The following is a 16,353-nucleotide window of genomic DNA, read 5'->3' on the forward strand; positions in this document are numbered from 1 at the left end:
CATACAACTGAGCACATCAGTGTGGCAGCATGGATTTGTACGTCGTGCAGGGATTCATGTGAAGTGTCATTCCCAACGCTGGTATTTAGACTATACCGTTCGCTAATGTAGGATGGGAAAATTGGACAGAACCACTGATATTCTGAGTCCCAATTGTAATGTTATCTTCGGTGGCGTTTATTTACTGTAATTATTCTGTTTAACAAGCAACTGTAAACAGTGTAATTAGAGTATTAGCTACAGTAAGTACATCCTTGTAACCTGCTCCACACACCCACATCTCTCAGTGTAAGGCCGGTGTCTCCCAACTCCTAGACTGGAGACGTTCGTTTCCTGTAGCCGCATCTCCATGAAACCTGATCCAGGCAGATCTCTGGAGCTAAAAGCACACAATACTGATATCATAGGGGATGTCAGGGAAAAGTCAGCTACATCAGGAAGTGCTGCCTGTCGGGGCAACTTTCTGTGACTTATGGCCCGTCTGCCCCTGTGAAATGTTTAAACAACAAACAATTTAAGGTTGACGGTTTTAAATAAACGACCTTTAGAAACCAGCCTTGTGGATTAATGGACAGGAATTTGGTTTCTTGACGGACTGAGATCGGGGTTCGTAATGTATAAGACTTCTGCCTCTCTTACAGTCACAGAAGAATGTGTATTGTTCAGCTCCTTGGCTATTTCAGGCCTTTGGGGAGCCCGTGTGGGAGTGTAGACTGCATAATGGGAAGACTAGAAGCCAGTGGTTTATCCCACTTTACAAATTCAGCCATGTCTGTCAGCAGGGATGCTCTCTCCGAGGATCAATGGCCGCGTTCGCAGTTATGGGTGTAGGGCCCTCATTCGGTTAAAGTGCCATCTCAGATTGCTGTTTGATTTGTCTCTGCACATTAAGCAATTGAATTTATGTGTGTTATTTTGGGTATACACAAATCTGTTCTATTGTGTAAGATGCTTTAATGCTTGTTTATTACAGACTGCTGCATTCCTGTGTAACTCTCTGTGCTGTACTTATGCATTACTGTGCACTTCATCTAGGGACTTCAATTCATAAATTGTGCTCGAAGTGTCTTTGTGTGTAAACTACTTTACTTCAGAACCAACATATGATGTACTATAGCCTATACAGTTTACAATATCTTGCATATATTTAAATCTCGATCTATTTGTGAATATTGTACAAAAGAGGACTATTTCCGACATGCTTATAAAAAGATAATCTGTTACCGAATGCGTTTACATCATTCGGCATCAAGCAGTGATAGCAAAACTACAGTTATGTTTTGAGCGGATCACGATGCAAGAAGAGTCCCAGAGAGTCTGTCAGCCACCGACACAATTGTAGATCTGTGTGCTCCATGCTTGCCTGCGAACCATTATTGTCATGTCGAGAGTACGGGAAAAGATGTTTAGGCCCTAACAGTTTAACTCTTGAGACCAAAGTGAAACCGTTTGAAAGCTCTGGGTTTCTAACGGGTATCGGAACCGCTGTCCTTTACCTCCCTGCATTTTTGGTGATGGCGGAAGGAGCAGGAAAAACACTGTTGTTGTTCAGCAAGACGGGAGAAGTAGGGTGGGGGGGTGCTGTGGTGCTGTGGTCTGGACGGAGTGGAATATCTTCGCCACCAGAACATCTCTGCTGAGGTAGTGGAATCCAGTGCGACTGTGATTCATCCGCTATGCTTTTTCCTGCCACGCCTGGCCTTTTGAAGAATTCCCCTTCAGCTTCATGAGAAATAGCGATACGTTTATGCATGTGCCTTTTACCAGTGTACCCCCGAGGCCGGACCCCAGTGTTGACGGTTTATAACGGCTCAAGGCCGACACCGAGGACCGAGGCATGCTTCACTTGGTGTGTTGTAGACATGAAGGATGGTTAACAGGAAATACTACATCCAACAAACGTCCGAATCCAGCTGAATAAAAGATGTGGTTTTGTTTTGAATGGTCCATTGCCAGCAGGGTATTCTGTTGAGTGACTCCAAGCTTCAACAGGTTTTTACTTTGTATAGTTGTCCGTTTTGTCAGGCAGTGCAATCACTTTGCCGATTAACATCTAACTGTCGTTTTATTGACGTGTAAATAAAATGACAATATCCACAAATTAACAGTTTTGTACAGAAGGGGCGGCACAAGTCCAGAGGAAACTGGGAATAAAGTAGGCTGTTCATGTTCCAGATTTTCAGTTGGTTGGTTGTCACTTTTGTTTTGGTGGTTGGCTTTGCTTTGAAACGAGATCCCCTGTGTGCCGTGGCCATGGGAACTTTGCTCATTATGAATTTTGGATCGCTCCGATATTGACGGAACAGAGTTTTTGATTGTTCCTTGCAGGGAGAAGCTCACTTTATGAATGGCGGCTTAATTGATGAGGTAAATGGCCACTGTGACTGAAAAGGGATGACTAGATTATCCCCAATTTATTGTCCTAAAGCCGGGCTGGTAATACTGTGATAACGCTGCCCAGTTGCCAGCAGGGTTCAGAAACACCTTATTCATAGCAACAGCAACAGCATAGCATCTCAAATGTGCCCTCATCCAGTGCTGCCCACAAAATAGAGCATGTTGTATGTACTTACAATGATTTTCTGTTAAATATGATGGATATTGCAAAGAATGCAAAACCAAGCATCCACATTGTAAACAGATTGCCCCAGGTCTGTACAGTATTGTTACTCCCTGATGCCACACTGTTCATGTTAGTGACAGCGGCACCAGACATGGTGACAATCAGGGCCACAGGTCCTCTTTGCCAGAGAGGGTTTTCAGTGGAAATCAAGTCTTGTCTGTGCTTTCGCGTGCACTGCTGCCCCTCAGAACCGCAGTCAGACGGCCAGGTCGACACGTCACGTTTCAGAACCGGAGCCCATGGCGTTTTTTATTTCCCAGAGGTCAGACGAAGTTGTGTGTCCCGAATCAAGAGCGCCTGAAACACTGTGTCAAGCATCCATGTTCTCTCTCGCTCTGGGAAGAATTCGTGTAAAGACAGTGTGGTGATTCTGGACACTTTTCTGACCAGAAGAAATGTTGAACCAGGGGGCGATTTCAGGCGTGTGTGAAAGGAATAACCACAGTCCGCCTCCACAAATCACATCAGTTAGTATTACTGGACTCGATCACTAAGGAAAGGCCGACCTACAGGAAAACATACAGCAGGGTCATTGCCTCCTCTTGAACAACGGCCCAGTGTGTGCTCAAGACGTGGATATGTTCATAGCGGACTCTCTACAGGGCCTGCTTCAATCCGCAGCATTGTTGTCGTAAAGAAGTTTTTTCAGTGAAGTTGAAACTGGCGTTGCGTTCATTATCTTCGTGATTATTATCATCTTCAGCGTAAAACACAACCCTGACGTGGCAGACGCAAGAGACTAATGATGTTCGCCGTTCATATCTGGCCAGCAGTCTCCTCTGATCACTCATTCGGCACAGTTGTGACCTTTACGTGAGGCAATCCGCTGTGTTTTGTGCACAGCAGCACATTTTCTATGATTCCCCCCCCCCCCTTCATGTCGTAATCTTTTGTTTTGTTCTCGTCTGTGCTTTGGAAGACGGGTCAAGGCAGGAGAACATGTCGATCGAAGCCGCATGCCTGTATTCATTTAACCTGAAACATATATTTAAGGTGTTATAGCTGACCCCCCACACACACGCACGAACTCCACTGCTCATGTCTTCGTCTTTGTGTTTTGGTCACGTGTCCGGTTCTGCTGGTGTGCTTTGGGTCTCACCTTCTGAAGTGAATCCACATGCTTCCTACAGCCTGTGCCCAAGAAAAGCCGAGCGATTGTGCTCTGTTATGAATGTTTTGTTAAACCGAAGAGGGTGTGTGTATTGCCTGAACATACAACTTAGTCTTACCCGCATTTCTAAGGGACCCTTATTTCTGAAAGTTAAAGCCACCACAGGCATCTGAATAGCATCTGCATTATTTTGTTAATGGCAGTGTGCCTATTTAGCGTGTCGGTTTATATAAGTGCAGTGCAGTTGCTTCGGGGCAGCATACTTTGTCGAGTTATGACACGAATAACACATAGTTAAAATGCAAATCACCTAATCAGATTTTGTTAGGGCAACACAACACACACACACTCACTCTCTCTGGGTGGCACAGTTTTCTTAACAGAAGGAGGGCACAGTTCAGCCTTGATGCTGTCGACAGAAAATGGGGTTTGAAATGCAAAGATATTAGTGTAGCAGTGAAGGAGAATTAATAATATAGGCCATCATGCCTTGTGCCTCCATGCATAATTTACTGTTTGTGTGTTTAACCAAAAGCTGTAATTGGGACGACTCTTGAGGGGACCCCACTGATGTAAACCCCCCAAGTACAGAATTCAGACATCACTGCGCTTGTGAAAGTAAGATTTAGTTCACACACCACAGTGACCTATATTTTCTGTCTTTTTGAACTGAATCTGTTTTTCTCATTAAGTGGAAAAGTAAAGTGTTTGAATGATTTGGAAGTAACATCGTATCTCGCCTACACGTTTTGAGGTTATGCGAGTCGCCAGATTACAGCAATATCTCCGCTTTTTAGTAAAGAAACTGTAAAAGCATTAATTCTATTCCAAAGTATATAGTTTTGAATACGGATACTTCAGTGTGCTACCAGATGAGAAATGGGCATCATGTGCTAGTTTGTCTCTGACTGGGTCTTTTGAGCATTTTCCCTCGGCTCTGAATGTACAATAAAGGGAGGTTTTGTTGGACAGGGAAATTCTCGACCGTGGCCTCTTAATAAAACCTCTGTATTATCCTTAATGGATAAACGCCTTTAAATGCTATTTTTATATCATTATATATTTGCTTGTATTTCTTTGAACCACTGAAGAAACTTCATCCTCCTCTACATTAACTTCTGCCAGTTTGTTTTGAATGAGTTTGAAAATCACCCCTTTGGAAGACATGGATGCATCTTTGAGTAAACGGGTTTCGTAGTGAACCCAGTGAAATGAACTGGTGTGTATCGCAGGGAGCTGGATCCCTCCCCACACACACACCCCCGCCTTCCCTTCATTATCAGTTTCTCTGTGACCTTTCTGGGAAGGCTAATTGCTCGGTCATCTCCTTTGGCAGAAGAGTTAAAGTACGCTAATGGAGATATAACCCCCAAAAGAGACTCAAATCCTTCGCTAAGCTGGTGAACCACAGGGTGTTTTTTTCTTCCCTCTCGCTCTCTTCAGTGCTGGCCATATTTGTGTCTCTGGGGCGCTGATGATCTGCTGTGGATTTCTGTGCTTTCCTTCACTCCCCCCCTCTTGTGTGTGTTTTTTTTTAATCGATGTTTTAAGGTCTGTGATATGAGTGAATCGGTTCGATATGGCCGAGGAGCCCGTGTTTCTGTCAGCTCTGACCTGTGCAGCTGCAGTCTGCGTGAGTTTATAGAGGAACACTTCTCTAGAGACAAAAAAAAAAAATGGGTCTCTTCTTTTTGCACCACGATTACTCAGAGTGCGAGAATACAAAAAACACTCTTTAAAGAAGGAGTCATTGTTTGGGCATCTTTTTCTCATTTTTCTCTGTGCAAAGAGGAAATAGGTCTTTGTTTGCTTCCCTTACTCAGCCAACTCCTGGGGTAGATTCGTCATTTTTTCAATAATTAAAAGTCTGGAGTGAATATTAAACACAGAAAACTGACTGTTTTTGGTGTGCATTGTGTTCCTGACTCTTTTGGAAAGTCCCTCAGAAATGGTAATCGGTCAGACCGGTAAATAACAAGCCCAGCATGTTGCAGTGGCCCCTGAAGTTTGTAAGATACTCGAACTCAATGGGCGGAAGCAATTTGGATTGTGGACCGTGAACTGTAGTTTTCAAATGCTTGGATTGGGATCTTCCACGCTTTGACTATCAATTGCTTGGTAACAAAAGAGCTCGTTGATTTAAATAAATATATAAACCTGAGAGGGGATGTGGGGGGGTGGGGTTTGGAAGCCTGTGAAACCATTTTCTGGGAAATGGGCCCTAAACTCCCATGACAACAGCATTCCAAGGCGAGGAAGGTTGGCACCACGTTCCTCTCTGAAGGAAACAGCCCGCCATGCATCCCACCGGCCAGCGTGTTCGCAGCGAGTCAGACGGGCCCGAGGACTGACTCGGTTGAAGGTTACTCGGGCTACTGTCACGCGACACGTTGAAAAGTTGCGGTGTGACGTTAAATATGCCCCTGGGGGATTGTTATCGCCCTACTGGATTCATCTGCATTAAAACACGCACTTCAGAGCACATTTCTCTGGCACCGTGACGCACTGTGTATCTGCGGTTATTTTATTTTTCTAGGGAGATAGTAAAAAGTGCCATTGAAAAACACCATTGAAATGCTTTCCCACATCTTGTGTTTGGAGAAGCTACTGCAGGAACGTCTCGCGAGGGTATACAACGTTTTTCTTTCTATTGTTCTTGTGTTAAGAGTCTTTTGGAATGGCAGTGGTTTTGCGGGGAGATCAGTGTGTCGAACAATGCTTGTTTGTGACAGCTGGTGTTTATTAATTTTGCTCCGTTGCTGAGTTTCAGTTTGGCAACCCCTTCTTTTTTGTAGTGGGATTATCAAAGGGTTTAGCATGTCCAGCTCTCTAAAATAACGAGAATTCGGAGTCGAATGTCAACCTTACTGGTATGAACATTAAGTGACTTTAAGAGGTCACATCTAACAGTGAGGTTTAAAGGCCAAGACACTTTGGCGGTGCTAAAACAGCCACGAAATTCAAATCCTTTTACCAAAACGGATATGCATTCTGGGAATTTTGCCTTTAGATTGTTAACATTTTCCTGGCATTTGAGTTAAGAAAAAAACTAAAATACATTGCCTTAAAAGTGAGATTAATTTCCAAAGGACTACGTCGCTGCATCAAAGAGAGATTTCAATACTTTTAATCCCCCTTAAAAGAAAATAAGTGAATTACGGTACCTTTAAATGAGAAATACTCTCTGGATTTCCCTTCTGGGAACTCGATCAGAGTTCAGTCTTCACCGGAGGACAGAGCTTTTTTCGGAAAGGATTTTGAGGATTTTAAATGAACACTCGCGCTTTGATCAATATGTTTGTTCGGTCAGACTTCAGTCTTGCTGGCCTGTGGGTGTGTGTTGTGATGAGACAATCTGGATCTGCTGCTGAGCTTCACGTGGTGCCACTTTGTGGTGACCTACCTGATGCTGACAGTGACATTAACTGACAGTGATGTCTGACTTGATCATTATTAACTCTCCAGTACATGTGATGACTGCTGGTGCTCGGCCCAAACTGACGTATAATATATTCGCAAAACTGAATTTGAGCATATCCTAAAAAAACATCTTCAGATTCTCTGTAATATCCTGCATGATCAGAGCAGCTTTTCCAGATCAGCAGGGACACACGCACCCGGGGACACAAATGGAAATTGGGCTTCAAGGCATTCAAGACAGAAAACAGGAGACACTTCTTCACACAGAGAGGCGTCACAATCTGAACAAACTCCCCAGCGATGTGGCTGAAGAGACAATTTGGGATCATTCAAAAACAGACTGGATAGGATCCTTGATCACTTAGTTATTAATGGACACCAAACGAGCATGATGGGTTGAATGGGCTCCTGTCCATTGGACACTGTCTTATGTTCTTATGTTATTGTATTGCTCACATACGTTGGCTCTGTTCTTGCATAGGTTACTCTTTTAATACGTTGCCTTATTTTAAGAATCTGACCTTCCTGATATGCAGACTGTCCTGGACACAAGCCCAGAGGGATGCAAGATTGTGCTGTAGTAATCCACTGTCTTCACCGGATATGTATTTTTTTCGATGTAAAAAACAAAAAAATGAAATGAAAATGAGTGAAAATGTATTAAGCGTCTCCAAAAGGAGAGTGCATGAGGCAGCCCTACATAAGCAGAGTCTCCCCTTATTAATGATCACCACTGCACACTGGGGGGCACGCACTCGGTTGTCTTGTACAGTCGCACAATATATTGATTTTGAGATCACGGCTGTAACCGGATAAGACACGGGACTCACCTCTTGACCCCAGAGTCCACGCCAACTTCAGACACGGCTGCACGAAAATCAAAGCCCGTGAGCGATGGGAATCTCAGTGCCAGCCATCATTAATCACAGACACATTGATTTACTGATTATGAGCGAAATCCAAAGCCATTAATGACTTCCAGCTGAATCCCCCTAATACTTTTGCATAATACTGTTTTTTCCCCTTCTCCAAACTATTGTGCAGCTGGAGTGCAAATCGTGTGAGTGTACCTGGTGTTGTTGCCTTCTGTGTAATTCTATGTCTGAAGAACCGCGTTCCCCGTTGAAAAACCCAATCTGCGTTTAAGTAAAGCATTTGGAATGACATCATAGTCTGTAATCGGTCAACGACAACAGGGATAGTAAGTCATGTGTGTCTTGTAATTTCCCGGTTGGTACATTTCCTTTTCCCCGCAAGAAGCTGTTTTGCATTTAATGTGTTTGCGCTTTCCTAGAAAGACACAGAGGATTATGCTTACATAACACTTGTTTGTAACGTGGTGCCAGTTTTAAATGCATTATGATTGTTAATGCAGGTGAGTTTTGCAGACATTATTTCCACAACATGGGTAACCCGACTAAAGGTCAATAGTGTGAATCAACCTTATGAACACATCTCGGTCTGTGTTGTCCGTGTTTGATTCCACGCTGGCCTTTTTAAGTGCCATTATTCGAGAGATGTAAGTGAAATAATAATAGGGAAGTATTCTTTACATTCAGTTTCCTGTTTACTTGAGTGTTCATCTCTAGTACTGGGTATTAGTACTGGTAATCTTTGAAACAGCCCAAAGGAACACAATAGCTTTTTTCTTTTCAATACGATAATGAACCTTAAAACAGTCTAATTCTAAGCTACTTAAATTGGGGAGGGTTTGAGGTCTGAGGTCTTGATATTGGATCTAACAGTTTAATTTACATTTGTCTTTTGCAGGCAGAGACGTTTGTCTGGGTCAACAGTACCTCGCCACACGCCCAGAGTGTCGCAAAGGCCAAGTATGAGTTTCTCTTTGGGAAGGTAGAGGAGACCAGTTCTTCGGACGGCGGTATGAACCTTTTATTTTTCCTTATTTTAGTTCACATCCATTTAAAATCACATTGGTGTTTCATGTTATTATATCTTATAATGTTTTTGTGTTAATTACAACAAAATTCATAGGCCACCAAAACCATAATTTGTTTTATTTTTTATTGGAAATACAATATAGAAGTGAAATAGCTTGCGTGAACATAATTACTTTACATGATGATCAACTTGCTAATGAATGTAATATTTATATCTTTGCAGCCAAAGAATAAACAGATAATGTTTTAGATTAGATTTAAAAGGAAATGTTAAGTACAAAAATAAATAAATACAATCTAATTTTAGTTAAGGATATTTTCAGTCAACTTCCTCCATTCGGGCTGTGTCATCATCTCCCTCCAGCAGAGGCATGTCCTCCTCGCCGGGCAGGGGGCCGTTGTCCACGTCCGCGTCGCTGTCGTCGATTCCCAGGCCCAGCGAGACCATCTTGTAGATGCGGTTTGCATGTTTCTGTGGCTCGTCCAGGGAGAAGCCCGAGGACAGCAGGGCCGTGTGGAACAGCAGCGACACCAGGTCCTTGACCACTTTGTCGTTCTTGTCGGCCTCGGCCCTCTGCCTGAGCGTCTCGATGATGGGGTGTTCGGGGTTGATCTCCAGGTGCTTCTTGCCCATCATGTAGCCCATGGTGGAGTTGTCTCTGAGGGCCTGGGACTTCATGATCCTCTCCATGTTGGCAGTCCAGCCGTAGGTGCTGGTGACAATGCAGCAGGGGGAGGAGACCAGCCGGTTGGAGACGACGACCTTCTCGATGTCCTTGCCCAGGATGTCCTTCATGATCTTGCAGAGGTTGTCGAACTTGGTCTTGAGCTCCTCCCTTTTCTTCTTGTCCTCCTCGTTCTCCGGCAGCTCCAGGCCCTCTTTGGTCACCGAGACCAGGCTCTTGCCATCGTACTCCTTCAGCTGCTGGATGCTGTACTCGTCAATGGGCTCGATCATGTAGATCACCTCAAGGCCGGCCTTGCGCAGACGCTCCACGAAGGCAGAGTTGGCCACCTGCTCCCTCGTCTGGCCTGTAATATAGTAGATGTGCTTCTGGTCCTCCTTCATGTGCGTGACGTAGTCCTTCAGGGACACCATCTTGTCGCCCGAGGCCGAGGTGTAATAGCGGAGCAGCTCCGCGATCTTCTTGTGGTTCTGGGAGTCCTCGTGGATGCCCAACTTGATGTTCTTGGAGAACTCGTCGTAAAACTTCTTGTACTTGTCCTTGTCCTCGGCCAGCTCCAAGAAGAGCTCCAGACATTTCTTCACCAGGTTCTTGCGGATCACCTTCAGGATCTTGCTCTGTTGTAGCATTTCTCTGGAGATGTTGAGGGGCAGGTCTTCGGAGTCCACCACACCTTTGATGAAATTGAGGTACTCGGGAATGAGGTCTTCGCAGTTGTCCATGATGAAGACCCTGCGCACGTACAGCTTGATGTTGCTCCTCCTCTTGCGGTTCTCGAACAGGTCAAAGGGCGCCCACTTGGGGACGAAGAGCAGAGTATGGAACTCCAGCTGACCTTCCACCGAGAAGTGCTTCAGAGCTAGATGGTCCTCCCAGTCGTTGGTAAGGCTTTTGTAGAACTCTCTGTACTCCTCGTCTGTGATGTCATCGGGGTTGCGGGTCCAGATGGGCTTGGTCTTATTCAGCTCCATCCGGTCAACGTACTTCTCCTTGATGATCTTCTTCCTCCTGTGCGTGCTGTCCTTTTTGTCCTCCTCCTCGTCGGAACCCACGTCTTCAACCTGGGGCTTTTCCCCCTCCTTCTCCTCGTCTTTCCCTGCCTTCTCTTCCTCTTCTTCGCTCTCTTTGCCATCCATGTCTATCTCCTTCTCGCGTTGCTTCTCCACGTAGAGCGAGATGGGGTAGCCGATGAACTGCGAGTGCTTCTTCACCACGTCTTTTATGCGTTTCTCCTCAAGGTACTCCACCTGATCCTCCTTGAGGTGGAGGATGACTTTGGTTCCGCGGCCTAGCGGCTCGCTAAAGTCCGGTCTGACCGTGAAAGAGCCCCCAGCTGCAGACTCCCATGCGTACTGGTCATCATCGTTGTGCTTGGTGATGACCGTGACTTTCTCTGCCACCAGGTAGGCAGAGTAGAAACCCACACCAAACTGGCCGATCATAGAGATGTCTGCCCCAGACTGCAGGGCCTCCATGAAAGCCTTGGTTCCTGACTTGGCGATGGTGCCCAGGTTGTTGATGAGGTCGGCCTTGGTCATGCCGATGCCGGTGTCAGTGATGGTCAGAGTGCGGGTGAGTTTGTCGGGGACAATGTCCACCTTCAGCTCCTTGCACGAGTCGAGTTTTCTGGGGTCCGTCAGGCTTTCGTATCGAATCTTGTCCAGGGCGTCTGAGGAGTTGGAGATGAGCTCTCTGAGGAAGATTTCCTTGTTGGAGTAGAAGGTGTTGATGATCAGGGACATGAGCTGGGCAATCTCGGCCTGGAAGGCAAAGGTCTCCGTCTCCTCCTGCTGCTGCTGGCTGCCCATCACGGTCTTCACTTCTTCTGGCATTATGCTGAGAGGGAATTGCGGTTTGTGGTGCTCTCTTCTGTGGCTTCGCTTTTTCAGTGTCTCTGAGCTGCAGTGTCCTGCTGCTCATTTTTATACTGCAATACTGCTTCTAGAAGATTTAATTGAGAACATCCTAGAAAGAATGACCACTATGATGAGGGCCTAAAGACGGTAACGCAGAGTGATGATGGGAGGGGTGGGGTGCAACCTGCAGCTGTCCAGCCTCTCCTTGTAAGGATTTTGCCACAGCAGTGCTTGTCAGTCACTCCAGCACCGTGTTGCCTGGACAGTGTTTAACTGGAACTGCAGCTCCACTTGAGGTTCCAAAACACTTCCTTCTAGAATCATACCGAACACCCGGGGAACTGGCAGAACTCTAGCAGCATGCAGAGATTTCCTTGATTTGTTTCTCATTGTAGTTTTGAAGTGTAAGTTTAACTCATTCTGTCCTAAATACAGCATGCTTTCTGTGTAGAAAAATAAAATAACATTGAAATGTGTTCTCTTTAGACTTTTCATGAGTAAAACAGGGTCAGAGATGGTCAATGGTAAAATAACCAAGGCAGTAATTGCAATCTTCCACTAATATATCCATCTTAATATAGAGAGGTTACCTGCAGTTACTCTGCAATTACCATACATCTCTTGGCTTATTTCTAAGACTAAAGTAAAGAATGTGCCTTTTAGTTCGGGCAGCTAATCTCGTCTCCTCTTGCTCCTAAGGAATTGAACAGTATAAGTATGGTTAAAAATCATAATATTATACTCTTGGCTGATTAGTTCTTTTTTTTTGGAGTTGGAGAATTTACATATACGTAACCCTCAGTCCGTTGCATAAATGTTTTCCAGTAGACATTCTAGAAGCCGCTGCCGTTTTTAACCACAGATGCTCCTGGCAACCTTGTCCCATGTGTGTATGCATCTAATCATGCGGAGACAGATTACGTTTGCATATAAACATGTTTTTTAACGCTTTTTTCTAAGTACAGTGTGAAGAATGTGAAGAAGGGATATTATAGATCTGTGATTATGAATCACGTTACGGCAGCTCCTGTGAGCGCCCATTGGAGGCACAATTGCACAGGGGACTTCTAATGGAGCTGCGTCCTTCCTCTTCTGCAGACAAACCTCTGCGGTCTGTTTCCCCACATGACGACTTTCCTGATGACTCGAGGTGTCAAATCACGTCCTTTTCTCTCTCTCTCTCCATTGATAAAGGACCCCGTGTAGGAGAGAGTGCCTCATATGTGTGGACAGATTTTAAAGCATAGGGGTTCTTGCATTTTAATTCGCAGTAGGAACATATAAACCAGAGTGGAGTGGCTTGATATCCGAGGACTACTGTACAGCCTACCTACTTTTGCTGTCTTTAAGCAAAGTAGCAAGACTTTCAGAGCGATAGGATCTGAATCGACACCTCCTTTTAATTCCAGGCATTGTCCTGTCTTGTCCCATGGTGTCAAAGCCTGCCTGCCTCGAGAGCAAATATACAGTGTGTACAGATGCACAGTACAGTGGCTGACGCAATCGGTTACACGTAGCTTGTAATGCACCGGGGTCAGGAGCCTAATAGCAGCTTCCCTGTAAGAAGAGCCATCATTACATCAGTGCATTAACCTGCTCTACCCCTCGGTCTGCTTTTAACACTAATCTGCTGAGTGGTGAAATGGAAACAAATTTCATTATCCCCTCAATGATTTCTGAAGTCCTTTTGGAGGAAAAAAAAATAGGCTTAATGACATTAAGCTCTTACTGCAGTGCATCGCAGCTAGACAGCGATATTCTGTCTTCACGGTGTTATAAATACATCGTCCCTGTGTTCACCTGCAGACAAAGTCTCCGCATTCAGCTCTTCGAACCTCTTTTTCCTGCAGCTATAGGATTGGTGTTCTGCATTTAGTCACAAAGATCTGCCTGAAAACCTCTTCAAAGCTCTGTGGTGTCGCCCTGCGTGTAGGAGCTAATTATTGACAGTGATCTCGGAACCCCGCAGCGACTTGGATATGAAGATAAGTCCCACCACTTGGCTTTGAAAAACTCAAGGAAGGTTTGGAATGACAAGGAAGTAATGATCGTTGAGCACACAGATCACTGCCAGCTCTTTAGTTACCCCGTATGTTTTTCCGCAGCAATGAACTAAATTAATCGCATGAGAACTGACACTTTGAGCAGGAGGAACTGTACTCGAGTAGTTCATTTGATTTGCTTCTTCCCCATTTATTAAATATAGCATTCCGCTCAGACCTCCGTGAATTTCAGCTAACTACAGTTGATTCCTAAAAATGAAGTCGAATTCGATTGGTGCATGAAGCACCCCCCACACACACACACACACCGAATGTCTGCTGCTCTGCTGTTTGCGTGTGACGAGTCTCGAGTGCAGGGAGAGGAGCTCTTCATTTGCATGTGCAAGCGCTGCCTGTTAAAGGAAGGTCACTGAAGCAAAGAAACCCTGAGCTGAGCGGTCTGATGTGCAGAGGATTTTCAGGATGTTATGTCTTGAGGGCTACAGTTGACAAAGTATAAACAACAACTGATAATAAGTTAAACTATCAGTACTATACTATATTAATACTAACGTTGCTCTTAAATATGAATGGTCAGAGTCACTGGAGGGAGACTCTGACACTCTCGGGCAAGTGGACAGTCAGGAGTGCGTGAGTCAGCCTGGGACGGGACAGGAAACTGCCCAAAGCACCAGGCCATGTTGTGGTGCCTCTCCACACGGCTCCGTGTCTGCCTGGCGGTAATGCACTCATTTCCCTGAGCAACAGCAGAGTGTTTTTCAGTGCTTAACACTGTCCACTGGGTAAAGGGCTATAATGAGGCTTTTAAATTACATTAGGGATTGAAGTCCCCCTACTGTGAGCAGAATAAGAAATCTTACTTACGGAGGTTGTGCCCGAATGGAGAAAATAAAAGCAGAAGTAAATTGGAGCAGACGGTTTTTGCAGCACAGAGCAGGCCGCTAAATGACGGAAACTATTCTTGAAAGAAAGAAATTGAAATATAAAAATAAACTGTAGAACTGCGATGTCAGATTAACCTTCTTTAGATGTAGCTTCAAGGGAGGCCTGTTTGTATTTATTCATTTTTAGTTTTTGTCTAGGTTGGGAAGCATTTTGTTTTCTCTAGTTAAAGTCCTTGTAGATTGAGGTGTAATCTCAGTGAGATAAAACCAACATTTGCATCGGTGAAGGACAGTGACACCTTGGTGTTGTGGTGTGGTACCACAGGAGCGCTGGAGACGTGTTTGTTCGTGCTAGTTGTGGTCAGTGACTGCGATGCTCTTGCTTTTATTGCCCTGTTATTGGGGTATAATGGAAGTTCTTCACTCGCCAAACCAAGAAACAAAACTGTTCAACGCCACGTGTTTCTGAAGGAGTTAACTGCTGTCCCACCCTTGCGCTCAGGACTTCTTATCTTTCACGATAACCCTCACAAAGCAAGCTCAGTCTGACGAGAAGTGCAACACTGAACTTTGCATCCCTTTCTGTGGTTTTAAATTATAAACCCCCTGTATGTTGAACTCTTTGTATTTTTGTGTTGCAAGCCATGAAAGTGTTTTATGTTGGTTTAAAATAAGTAAATGCTGTTATTAATTGAATATCACGCTCCTACAATTCAATGAATATGCCACTTTAACGATTTAATTAAATATGTATAGCATTGAATAATGAACTCAATAATAACAATTAAATTGCCAGGCCTGTTGCCAGAGACAATATAATTTGGTAATGAAGGCTTTTATGAGGCTCATTAAGTGTCTGCAGCTTCTCCTGCAGGGAGGGAGCTGTACCGAGAGTACAAATTAACGCTGCACCTCTCGGCCTCCAAGTCATTCTCCGCACTTTGCGCTTGATCCTTGTACACAATGTCATTTCCGCTGATGATAAACAGAATTCACAGTTGATAATATTTAATTAAAGCTAATTGGTTAATGAGCACAGTTAATTGAATGAGTGCTCGGGCTCTGGCTGCAAGAGCCTGGGCGGTGGTGGTGTTATTATTATTATTATTACTACTACTTCCGCTACTCCCAATGGTAGTAGCAGATGCCTTGTATGTCTAGTAACTTATATATTTAGTAGGACAGTTACAGAAGACTCTTTTCAGAGTGCAATGCTGCCATCTAGTGAGCTGAGGATGGATTCACTTCCATTGTAAACATCTTGCAGTTTTCTTTATACACATTTTGGTAATTTACTATCTGCATCTCCTCACATGTCTCTTGTGGTTTGTTTATAACCCATTTTACTCATCTACCTGTTGATTTACTGTGAAAGCTGAGTGACATTTTAATTATTAGCCAGATTTCCACCTAAAACATCCTCTCATCTGTATAGTGTTTGGATCAATAATGTGGGGCTGAACTCTTCTCGGTTGCAGTCAGTACAGGCCAACATCTCCTTGAGTGGCATCTCAAAACTGTCATCCCCACACCGGCTGCTTTTGCTAAAACTTCACACACCACAGTTGCTTTTGATGTTTTCCCTTCAAGGATTCTTACAAGCATTTCAAAAGAGCAAGGATGCGCTTAGGGCATTCGCTTGCCCTACTGCTTGGTTCGTGAGTGAGTCTCCTGGCCTGAAATACACATGTATGTCACGTGTGAGTTCCAGTCACATTTTGAACTGGTCTGGTACTTTCCGTACCTCTGTGAACCCGTTTTGGGCAACCCTATGGTGCAAGGAAGCTCAGAAAACCATCTTTAGGTGGTTTTCAAACAGAGAGATTTGTATTATGCAGGCAGAGTTACTAAATCATAGGCTTATTTCTT

The 16,353-nt window shown here is 44.5% G+C and overlaps 1 protein-coding gene and 1 pseudogene across 2 annotated transcripts in view; one reads left to right on the forward strand and one right to left on the reverse strand.

The window, feature by feature from the left end:
* The window catches only part of psd3l (pleckstrin and Sec7 domain containing 3, like), a 136,524-nt gene that overhangs the window by 27,302 nt on the left and 92,869 nt on the right, over positions 1-16,353 (forward strand). For both annotated transcript variants that reach the window (XM_066711490.1, XM_066711491.1), the window contains one exon: positions 8,925-9,036. In XM_066711490.1, the coding sequence (XP_066567587.1) occupies positions 8,925-9,036 (112 nt within the window). The remainder of the gene's footprint in view (positions 1-8,924; positions 9,037-16,353) is intronic.
* On the reverse strand, positions 9,375-13,748 carry LOC136755097 (heat shock protein HSP 90-alpha 1 pseudogene; annotated as a pseudogene).

This window comes from Amia ocellicauda, chromosome 8 (genome assembly GCF_036373705.1).
Source record: "Amia ocellicauda isolate fAmiCal2 chromosome 8, fAmiCal2.hap1, whole genome shotgun sequence".
Lineage (NCBI taxonomy): Eukaryota > Metazoa > Chordata > Actinopteri > Amiiformes > Amiidae > Amia > Amia ocellicauda.